The 12,143-nt window shown below is 44.1% G+C and overlaps 1 protein-coding gene across 1 annotated transcript; it reads right to left on the bottom strand.

Moving 5' to 3' along the window:
• Positions 1-2,017: 2,017 nt before the first annotated feature.
• LOC136429225 (uncharacterized) lies at positions 2,018-11,206 on the bottom strand. The gene is made up of 9 exons (XM_066419099.1): positions 11,122-11,206; positions 10,969-11,091; positions 9,153-9,389; positions 8,128-8,226; positions 6,286-6,381; positions 5,610-5,849; positions 5,429-5,492; positions 4,924-5,114; positions 2,018-3,582 (listed from the first exon to the last, which is right to left on the bottom strand). Exons 1-9 carry the CDS (start codon positions 11,204-11,206, stop codon positions 2,018-2,020), a joined length of 2,700 nt encoding a protein of 899 aa, XP_066275196.1.
• Between the last annotated feature and the right edge of the window lie 937 nt (positions 11,207-12,143).

Below are 12,143 nucleotides of genomic sequence, written 5' to 3'. Positions count from 1 at the left end.
CAGAGTGACTGCCTGTCTAACTCCGGACAAGACCGGAGAGAAACTTCTTTTGAATCCCTTTCTGCTGCGGCTTATATACATACAGACTGAGATACCTGTCAGACCTGATGTACCGAATATGATTAGAGAGCAGAGCTGGTCCAAAAGGGATGTAATGCCCATAGGTCAGGGAGGGCAGCAGGGAAGGACACGCTCTGCGCGATTTAAGCCACGCGATTTTTAAGTTATAAGCTGACTACAAAATACTGTGGTTTCCCCATTCACCTGGCGCGTCAAGAGTGATTATATAGAAATGCAGTCATTAGGGTGGTACCACGGAAGACGGCTTCATCTAGACAAAGATCACTCGAGCTCGCTTCTGCAGTAAGCCTTTGGAATAAAACCGCAACATTTGTCACAAAGCGAGGATTTGTTCCTCAGACGATGTGTTAATACTGGTGTTTTTTTGTAGTCTAGCATCGAAATCTTTTAAATCCCCCTCTCTCTGTCTCTCTGTCCCCCCCCCTCTCTCTCTCTCTCTCTCTCTCTCTGTCACTGTCTGTCTCTCTCTCTCACTCTAATCAGCCGTTCGAATTTAATTGAAAAAGAAGTGCATTTTGTAAGTATGTTATATTTTGTTGCACGAAACATTTTTTCTCAAATCGCTGAACGGTTGCACAATGGTCTCCATCAAGTTGAAAGGGGGCCTTGAAACTGTCATCTAAAAGTCATATTTATATAATGGTAGAAATCTTCATATCTTGAGTATTATCTTCTGACAAAGGTATCATACGGTTCTGCCTTTTACATTGACCATTTTCAGACGTTATGGTGAAAGTCATGTAGGTTTCCAAGGCAGAGAGGAATATTTACAGCATTATTTACAATCATCAGTCACAGCCACTTGCCGACAGGAGTTGGGTCAACATTGCAGTGGAGAGGCGCAGTAAGAGATCGTTATAGAATCTCTGTTTATTTTTGTTTTTCCTGGACAACATTTGGCATGTTTTCGCGACGAGTCGGTTTTTGCATCAAAAGTGCGGGTAGGATATACTCTTGAGACATTTGAAATGATTTGTGCTTTACAAGGAGAAAGTTGACTAAGCTATGCTGTGGACTGACATCTTAAAAGGGGTGTGTCTGAGTTTTCCTCTGTAGCTTCAGAATTAGCCGGTCGACACTTCAGTTTCTTTGCTTTACTTTAAGCTAGACCAATGTAGCTCAAAGTGAATAGGAGTTTTTAGATTGAAATGAAGAACTACGTGGTCATTGTGCCTTTCAAACAATTATGGCACGCTGCCAACGTTCGACGGCAATTTCTCCCGCCAACGAAGAATGGGCGAATAGAATTTCAGTTAGCTTGGACATTTTGATATAGATCATCAACGCTGGCCTAAAGACTGTCTTCAGTCTTGTTTTCTTCGACATCGAAGTCGGTGTTCACTTGTTTCTCGGTGCCACCGTCAGTACGGCATGCTGCCGCTCCAACTCAACATGTGCGAGTCTGCGGGTTGCTTCCGGTGTCAGTTTCATCTGGCATATTCTGAGTTTCACCTGCGATGGTCTGCTGGGTGCCAACACTGGTGATTTGTCCGTTGTCTTGATAAGCTTCATCCAGTTGAAGAGGTGCCCTGTCCTCCTCTGCATGCACATCAGCAGAAGTTGCCATGCGTTTTCCTGTAGCAGAGTCGGTTCCACCTGCCGTCACCTCAGCTCCTCCTGTGGTGGCTTGCTGGTTGCCAACAGTGGTGGCTTGCCCGGTGTCCTGGCGAGCTTCATCCAGTTGAAATGGTGCCCTGTTCTCCTCTACATGTGCATCAGCAGAAGCCATGGGTTTTTCTGTAGCAGAGTCGGTTTCATCTGCGGTGGTCTTCTGGTTGCCAACAGTGGTGGTTTGTCCGTTGCCCTGAATAGCTCCATCCAGTTGAAGAGGTGCCCTGTTCTCCTCTGCAGACACATCAGCAGAAATTGCCATGGGCTTTTCTGTAGCAGAGTCGGTTTCATCTGCCATTGACTCATTTCCCCCTGTGGTGGCTTGCTAGTTGCCAGTTGCGGTCCGTCCGCTGTCCAGAATAGCTCCATCCAGTTGAAGTGGTGCCCTGTCCTCCTCTACATGTATATCAGCAGAAGTTGCCATGTTTTTTTCTCTAGCAGAGTCGGTTCCACCTGCCGTCAGCTCAGTTCCCCCTGGGTTGGCCTGCTGTTTCCTGGCAGTGGCGGTTGGTCCACTGCCCTGCTGAGGCTGACGCAGATGAAGGCGTGCCCTGTTCTCCTCTACATCGACCATAACTTTCATGGGTATTTCTATAGCAGAGCCGGTTCCACATGCCGTTACCTCAGTTTTCCCTCCGATGGTCCGCCGGTTGCTGGTAGTGGCGGTTCGTCCATTGTCTTGATGAGGACCAGCCAGACCCAGGCGTGCCCTGATCGCAGACTTCCATTCCTGCACCACCTTCCCCGTCAATGTCAGCAACAGTGTCAGCAGAAGGCCTTGAGAAGCGTTCAGCACAATAAAGATGTACTCGAGAACGCTGCTGTTGGCGAAAGGGAAAATGAAGCCCAGGAACCAGGTGAACCCCATCAGGAACGAGATACGCATGTAGACCCAGACCTTGCTGATCTGCGAGCGTGGCAAAGCTGTGTTAGCGATCTGAAACGACTTCCGTATGGCCAGCAAGACGAGACTGATACAGACAGCATTGATCATAAGGGCACACAGGACGGGGACTCCAAATGCCACCAGACTGGCTGTAGGATTGCCGATCCAACAGCTCTCCCCGTAACCCACCCTGACAGAACTGCCGAATTCCACAATCACTGTGGCAAGGATTACGGGCACCGGCACCAGCCAGGTATACAAGAGGTACTTGTACAGTTCCGCCCTCTCTGAGCTATCACGAAATGTAAGAAAGAGATCTACGGCTAGTACGTTCATGGATGTGAAGGCAGTCAGCATGAGGTAGTGCAGAAGTATCGCATACGCTGTACAGCCCGGTCCGGGAGAGAAAAATGCACGTATCACGAACATCGATTCCGCAGCTGCCATGCATATCATCATTTGCATCTTCAGCTTTGCTGGGACTTTTTTCCACTGACCAGACCTGACGGTGTGGACCACGAAACCAAACACGGCTACGTCAGACACGATCACAAGACCCAGGGTTAACCAACTCTGGTTAGCATCCCAGGGTTCGCGCGTGTCGTTTGAAAAATACTCCAGTAGGCAGTCTCCGCAGATTGACGCTGTTGTGTCCAGAATGGCCACCTGCTCAGCTGGGCAGGACACGTTAGAACTGACCAGGTGAACACTACCATTGGGAAGGATTTCGAACTCTTTGGATGTGAAATTCAGAATGGGCCTGCTGCAGTTTTGGAAAGGAGAAGTTCCGTTCCATGAGACTTGACTGACGGACGAGAAAGGTCGGCATGAGTCGACAAATGGGTCGTAGAAAGAGTTGGGGTGGCAATGCTCGGGACTGTTTTCGTGACTCTCATCAGCATTAAAGTTGAAGAGATGAGTTAATGAGATGCAGCCGAGGCAGTTAAAGCGACCGCCGAAATTAACGAGGCAACTTAAATATGTGGTTGCTTCAAGGGATAGTCCTTCACAAAGAGCACAGTGAAAGTTTTTGTAAATCTTATAATCGCTAATCTTCAGTAATCGCTGATCGGACCTGCAAGCAGTTACATTACAATTTGGATTCGACATGTTGACCTCATGTGGAATGCATCGCCTCACCTTTAGATCGGTAGACTGGAATTCCAGTCTTACGGTTCCAGCACAATCTTCTATATACGTAACATTCAGGATGCTGTTGTATAATTGTGCACCTCCATCGGGACGTGCAGAGGAATTAGTCAACCCGGTACACACCGATCTGGCGCGCCATATAGTTACCTCTTCCATACTTACATTGTTGCAAAGAGCACAGAAAACGTTTCTGTACTGGATACTTGTTGAATCGTCTTGCACGGGCATCTGGTAGACAAGATCACCGGGGTTGTAGAGATCAACTTGTTTTAAACACTGATCTCTTGTGACGTCATCCATCCAGTCGTCAGGGCAGTCAGCAACGAACCAGTAAGATGTCCCCTCATGATAGCCAGATAGACACTTCCACTTCTGATGGTGGTGATCAGATGACGTTTGAACTGTTGTGTTGCACACCTCTCTATATCATGCATAAGAAAATATCATAATGTCATTTATATTGAAAGACCGTAAGATAGACTGTGTCTGATTTGAATAGTTGACAATTCCCCTAGTACACCCAATATACAATCTTCGAAGCGATGTTGCCCGTCAGCATTTCAGATTATCTCACTTCCGATTCCAAGGCCCCTAACTAATGTCTGATATATGACTGTGTACTTAATAATCTTATGAAATAAAGGAAACAGGTTCAGGTGATGATCTACAACACTTCATGATGTCTCAAATGAAATCCACGTACTCAAAGTCTCTACAACAGTCGCCGAAAAAGCTGCAGTCCCGGTCACACTGGCACACAAAAACAGCAATGTAACCCAATGTGCATGCTCCCTCACACGATGGACCTCCGCTGCACATAGGATCTACCAAAGATGAGAAACAGCAAGCGATGCATGTGTGTCAATGGAGGGAAAGATTCTAATATGCCGTATCCATTACAAAAACTTTCCTTTCAAACTACTCAGGTTGTGCAACGCTTTTAAAAATTCTCATAGTTTTCTCACAAAGCATACTACAATCAACTTTCAAATATATATGACTTTTTCTTAAGACCTTTGTCGCATCTAATGACACGGAAAAACGGTGCTGTCGTTTGCTGATATTGTTGAGGTTTTGGTCTATTCGATGCTATTGATATGTACCTTGTGCCGACAGAGGACATGTTAGAACGATAGCCAATACCCCACTATCCAATTATGGATACAGCAATAGACTTCTTCAAGCTTTCTTACCATCACATTCCATCACGTCGCAGTAGTCCCATGTCTGTGCCGGGTCCGTAGTGTAGCACCAGGGCCGCTCCTTGTTGTCAGGGTTACGGCAGAAGTTCTCCTCCAGGCCTGCATCAGGATGAGCCTGTGGTGTGTGGGGATGGCTGTGGGGGGACTGGGAGTCCCATCTCTGACACTCCCGGTCTCCTGCCCTGTGGAATGGAATACAGTGTGATGAATGTTATATCTTATGATGTTAAACTACATTTAGATACAATATATATAATCAAATCATGAAGTTTAGAAACTTGTTGTCCTGCCAATCGTCTCAATGATATGTTATTTACATACTTAATGCAAAAATGATACAATTAATTCAGAATATTCTTATTTGCGGTGAGAGCCTTTCGAAGAGGGTCCTTTTAACTTACGAAGCAGTGAAGCTGATATGATATAACGCAGCTTGGCATGCAATGTTCTGTGCAGCTGTCTGTTCAAAATGTTGACTTCCAAACACTAACTTTACCTATCTATGCCTCCTGCGTAGCTCCTTCCGTTATCGTAGGTGAAGAAGCAACTTGTTGGTACGGCTGAAAATGGAAAACATATAAAGATTGAATATCCTAATTGTTGGTAGAGGTATAGAACTTCCTTTTCCTCATATTCAACATGGACGAAAATAAACAAAAGAGAAGAGCGAACTTTACCGTCACAGACGAAGATGTCATCACAGTACATCCACCTGTGGAGAGGGTTGGCTGTGTAGCACCACGGCCTGTCCTTCCCGTCCGGGTTCCGGCAGTAGTTCCGCTCCAGCCCTGCCGATGGGTAGGCCTGGGGAGTGTGGTTATGGGTGTGGGGGTACTGAGATGTCCAGAACTGACAGGAGTTGTCCCGGTTGGCACGGCCTCTGTAGCTTGTCCCTTTGTCCTGTAGGTAGTAACAGTCTGTGGAGATAAAGCTTCACGTTGTAAATTCTGATTCTATTGTACATTATGTAACAGCAGTCATAGGAAGTATGATTTTATAAAATTAAAGGTACACAGCCGAAACCAATGTTTTCTCTTTTTATTTCATTTTAATTTTGTTTTGTTTTGTTTTGTTTTGTTTATGTATAACAGGGCCAGGTGGAGGAGGATAGTGGATCGCTCAGTCATGGTGACCCAACGACCCAATATGACCCAATATGAGGTCAAGGGGTAGGTGAGTAATAAGATACGCAAGATAACAGCAACTCAAGTAACTGCACGGATTCGAAAGCGGCCAGACGTTTCAGACAGCTGTCTAAAACTTCTGACCGTTTTCAAACCCTTCCAGTTGCTTGAGCAACGAGTTAGTGTTATCCACACTTTGATGGGATTGTCAGTGTCTGTAGTTACTCACCGCAGTTCTTCTCATCACTGTTGTCGCCACAGTCATCTGTACCGTCACATCGAGTAGTCGGGTGGAACAGGCCTCCATTGTCACACGCAGAAAGGGCTAAGGGTTACAAAATCAAGTTAGTTATGAAACTTAGTTAGTTAGTGTTCTTTCCAACAGCATGTTTTTCTGTGTCTTGGGGGATTGGGGTTCTAAATCTTGACAATATGGTAGGAGAACTGAACACGAAAGGGGGTGTCGACTATACTCACGACAAGATAGCTCGTCACTGCCGTCCGCACAGTGGCTCCAACGGTCACAAGCCTGGGAGATAGGTATGCATTCACCATCGGTGCAGCTTTTCAAGCCAAGTCGCTCACCTGTGTTAACGTTGGGATATTTTTACTACATCAAGTTCATACGTTGTCTACATTGAATGTGGTGAACGTAGATTAACATGCAAACATCATAAAAAGTCATCAGATACTTATTGTTAATTACATAGGCACTCCTAGTTTAAGTGGCGCTACCTTTGAAATATTGACCGGTCATAAGGCCACAGCAAGTAAATTTCATGGATGACATCCTCCGCAGACTCCAAAATTAATGAGATAGAGCGAAAAAAACAAGGCGGGCCCAAAAAAACAAGGTTCCTATATTTTCAAATTTTTAGATCATAAGTCTTGTTAAACAAGAATTGAGGCGACGAAATATGATATCATGACCAACAGGTCTTTTATTCCTGTATCCAACCAATGAGGTTTCATATATAATAGAAAACCTCCTTGATTTAATGTAAATATGTCCTTGTAGATGTGTATACATCTCAATAGACTAACTACAACAAATGCAGAAAAGAGCTTGTTGTACCATCATCTGAAGCAACTACACTGGGAATTCATATGCGATGAAACACCTTCTGTATGCAGCTCAATTAACTAGACCCCCCATTATTTATATAATGTCCTTGCTAGAACAAATGCAGAAAACAGGTTGTTATTATACCACCATGGGCAGGAACTACACTGGGTATCAATATGCAATGAAACACCTTAGACTGTCAACATTAAACTGTTCTTGAAGATGTGTATACAGCTCAATTAACTAGAACAAACTCAGAAAACAGATTGTCATACCATCATGGGCAGGAACTACACTGGGTATTGATATGCAATGAAACACCTTAGACTGTCAACGTTTTTGACATATTTGCCCATTTTTGGCATGTTGACCACCGTCTGAGGGCTATGAAATTTCTTGTTTTTTTATTTCGAAATCAGACGAAAATTAATGAGCGCGCTGATGTCATCCATAAAAATTACTTGCTGTGGCCTAAAACTATTTATTACCTGCAGTGTGGTCCCTTATTTCCGAAAGGAGGAGGAACGCCTCACATTTTTTACAAACTACTTTTTTACAAACAATCATATTAATATAAACACTGACAGTCTACTGAAACTAGCTCAGTGGCGCACCGGGGGAGCCATACTCTCAAATTTCAAACAACCAACGTTAGAACAGATACATTCAAATATTCATTCTTCCCCTGCACCATCCCCGAGTGGAATGCCCTGCCTGGCGCGGTTGTTACGGCTCCCACCGTTGAGTATCATCGTGCCAGGCTGGAGGCCTGCCCGCCTTAGCCCGGGACCTCCTCCCCCCACCCACACCTTCTTTGCCCCTCGCGGGGTCATTTGGGGGTATTTGAAGTTGAAGTTGATTTTCCTGTCAACTTGTTGATATTATTTTCATTTCAATTCAATCATGCTGTTTTAATCGTATTTTTCGTTTGAAACAGTATGTTCTTTGCATCTACATTTCTGAGTACACCACAATTAATAATTGCTATTCCCCGTTTCTACTTACAGCAGTTCTGTTCGTCTGTACCATCTGTGCAGTCGTCTCTGCCGTCACATATTTGCGTCATGTTAATGGCGATTCCGTTTGGACAAATGTGTCTGTTGACTGAGATAAAGAAAATTCAATGGGATTAGAGTCAGATACATGTAATGAATATTGGAATACATTATCTGCAATTTGTGATCACAACAAGTTGGTTGCTTTTTGACAAATTTGTATAAATCTGCGATTCCTCTTACCTTTGAGGAAGAAACAGCTTTCAACCAACGGGATTAAATACGATTAAAATTTTATAATGGTAATGTGACTGGCGAATATTATCATACATTTGTATATGTCAATGTATATGTAAGTATGTGTGTGTGTATCATTTAAAGGCATCCAAAGCATTTTATGAGGCTTAAAACTTGAATAAAAAACTCCAATTACTAGTCATTCCCACACATAGTAAGTTTCAATAACACTATACCATTAAATATTGACATTAAAGAAGCAAGGATACGATGTCGCTGTGTGGTGAGAACTGATAGAAAATCCAAGCCCAACTAGACTGATCTGACTGTCCATCAGAATTAGCGGTTCGACCAATGAGAGAGTGGCTGTATGTCCGTCAAATATTTGCATTTTTATGTTTTAATTTTGTATTTCTACGTTTTGACGGAGGTGAGCGGGCTATGGTATCGGTCTATTTACACTAGGCGCGTGAAACTAAAAGATCACGATGTAGCTTATTTTTGTGCCGCTTTTGAGCACTTTTGATAAGAAATCCGCACGCAAATGTGGTAAACAGTGGCATTAAATGTCAATTTCATAAAGATTACAGCAACTAGAATATTTCCAGTTTTCACGCCTCATAAAATGCTCTGCCTTTGAAGACCTGTGTTCCTTTTGTCGACACAGTTCAGAAAGTAACATCCGAGTGGAGTAAGAACACATTTTGTTGGAAAGCACGTAAATTGTTCTTTAAAGTGATGCCTCATTTGTAATGATCATAAACAAAAGTGCCATAAGCGTAAAGGTGCAGGCCTCACCACAGACTGGTACGTCACACGGCCGCGATCTCGCGAGAGGATGCGTGGTGAAGCACCAAACTCCGGATTCGCCGTCCGGATTCCGGCAGAAGTTCTCTTCCAGTCCGGACAACGGATACTTTCTCGGTGTCTTGGAGTGTCCATGGGGTGTCTGACTGTCCCAGCGTTGACACGTGAGGCCGAACTTCGTCACAGAGACTGTTCCGCGATAGGATGCCCCATTTCCCACCTGGCAGTCTGGTAGATGGAAAAAAAAGTCAATTTAAAAACATTCGGTAAACAGCTGCAGTGGACAATAAGTTGCAGAAAGTTTATGTCGACCCCCAACCGACCCCCCCCCCCCCCCCCATTGCCCGGGTCCCGTCTCCGTTCGGTGAAGCTGTAGGGCATGCAACAGGTCATGATATGCAAAAAAAAGATGGAACGTCACTCAAAAAGGTTAACATCTTTTTGAAAAATATTTATACCTTACACACAACATAAATAGTTTGCTCTGGGAAGCTTTCGAGACGAACACTCTGTCTCTTCTTCAACCCGGTTTTAGAGTCAGATCTCGTCTTGGAGTTCTCTTGTCACGTGACTTGATGTTGGTCATCACGAGACAAGAGACAGTTATATACAGGCTTGAGATAGTGACCCCCGCCCCCCTCCCCCGTTCCTGTTTAACAGGTTAATATTATTTGGGAAAGGTATGAGGCTGTGAAAAAATTGAATTACCAACCTAATGAAACTATTCGTGGATCAATGGCTAATGCTAAACGAAATATTATACACCCGAACAGCTACTTTTTTTTTAAATTCCTGTGGTATACTTTATGGAGGTACGCTTACACTTTTGGGGTTAATTATGTTTTCGTCAATGTTGGAAGATAGACCACATAGATGATTCAGCGATGGTAGAAGCACTGCATAGCATCGCGTGTTCTCTCTAAAATCTAGAATCACGCAACCCTGTTTACCACATTCCTCTGCACACATATCAGCGGAGAAAGGTGCGACATGAAGCACTGTTTCAAGTGACAACAGGTAGAAGAACATATAACCGCTCATCGAAGACAGTTTCAAGTCGATTTGCCAAATATGAACATTGCAAACTATTACCGTTTGGTTTACTTTTTGAAGTAGTATTTTTGCAAAGCACAGGCTAGGCATAACATAAACTGAGTAAAGATATGTTGGATGATAATATTTATCAACATTCTAAATGTAAAAAACTATGAAACAAATTTTTAAAGACCGTACAAACTAGCTTGGGGGGAGGAAGACTTAACGTTTGTTTCTTACCCCCTTTATGACCACAGTATTTTACTAATTGACCACAGTATTCTGCTAATCAATTAAAGTATTTAGAGACTCTGGCGAACTACCGGACCGGGTGGCGTGACGTTACAGGGAAGGCACTGGAACGGTTCACAGAAAGTGGGAAAACCGGGAAAATGAAAGAAGATGCCGACGCAAATGAACTCTGAACTTTTTCTGAACTGCACTTGGTGATGTTAAATAAAACGTTGTTCCTTTAACTTTTGAGCTGTGAGTTTCGACCGTTTGAATAGATTCTTATGCACATTTTGTTTTGGGCCCCATTGCACTAGGATTCGTTCTCACCGCGCTCTCTCTATGATCTCAAATTGGCCAGAGCTCGGAGCGAGTGCGGAGAGCAACCGCTCAAATACATTTGAGCACTTTTTTCGGGTACTTTGGAGTTCTCACTGCGCTGTAGGTCGCAGCGAGAGCGCGGCAAGAGCGCCGTCAAGTGGAATGGGGATATTTGTAATATCTATCTGCGCAGTATGTGTCGTAGTCTGTGTAGACTAACCGAAGTAGTGATAGTAGCAGTAGTAATAGTAGTAGTAGTAGTAGTAGTAGTAGTAGTAGTAGTAGTAGTAGTAGTAGCAGTAGTAGAAGTAGTAGTAGTAGTAGTAGTAGTAGTAGTAGTATACTATTAATGTTTTACAAGCTAGTTACACACCTGGTATCTCCAGTGCGCCTGACAGACAGCAGAACAGGCTCCAAAGCAGCACCAGGGATGGTCCCATGGGCGACAGGTCTCCCATCCTGCCGCGGGGCGCGCGGCTCGTGGTGTGCCGGCTCTCTGTCCTGAACTACTGGTGAAAACACCGGCGCGCGAACTCACCGTACCATGTACGGCCGGGTTCTGTCATGCACTAGTATAAGAATGGTGCGAGTGGTATGCCATTTTCACCACGAACTCTCACGTCACACGGTAACCAAGGGAACTTCTATACCAAATAAGGTAACAGCTCGGGTAGCAGTTGTGTGATTGAGAGATGTCATGGAATTCATTTGATTAATTTCGTCCATCCGATGTCTCGTGACGCGTCTTTTGTGTTTGAATTATTCAATGACTGGGGCTCTGTGTCCGTCTGTACCCGTACCGGTATTTGAAAGTATTCTAAACATCTCATATATCTGTCCATCGGAGGTAGTAGCTAAATAATCACCCAATACATTCGGGAGTGGTGTATTGACATGAAGAGAGGTCGCACGATATGAGTGGTTCCGCCGGCGCCAACCTCATTTGCATAATATATGTATGATTGTGACAGGTGACATAATGAAGGTATTCTATGGAGATATGCGGAGGTATAGAATATGTGTGTATGTCTGTATGATATTGTTACATCTATGCCATACGTCTAGATTTATAAGATGTCAGTTGACTTACCTAGGTTTATGATATGTCATATCGACTATTTTCGTAAAGAGAATGTCAATGTAATATGCTATCAGAAATCAGCAGGTGTATTTATATTGGAAGCACATGCCTGTCAACAGTAGAAAATTTTGCACTGTAGAACTTTGGCGCCTAACATGACATAACAGGCAAACCACCACATGATTACCGTCCTAAAGCCCCGGTCACAAATAAGAAATTCAGCTCCATCGACGTGTTGGCGAGCTTCAAATGTGCATTTTCGGCCGAAGTACGGCCAACGTCCTGTCGATGACGCGGGCTTCGGGCGATTTTTA

The sequence above is a fragment of the Branchiostoma lanceolatum genome, chromosome 3 (assembly GCF_035083965.1).
Source record: "Branchiostoma lanceolatum isolate klBraLanc5 chromosome 3, klBraLanc5.hap2, whole genome shotgun sequence".
Lineage (NCBI taxonomy): Eukaryota > Metazoa > Chordata > Leptocardii > Amphioxiformes > Branchiostomatidae > Branchiostoma > Branchiostoma lanceolatum.
This window is presented reverse-complemented; position numbering and strand designations above follow the sequence as displayed.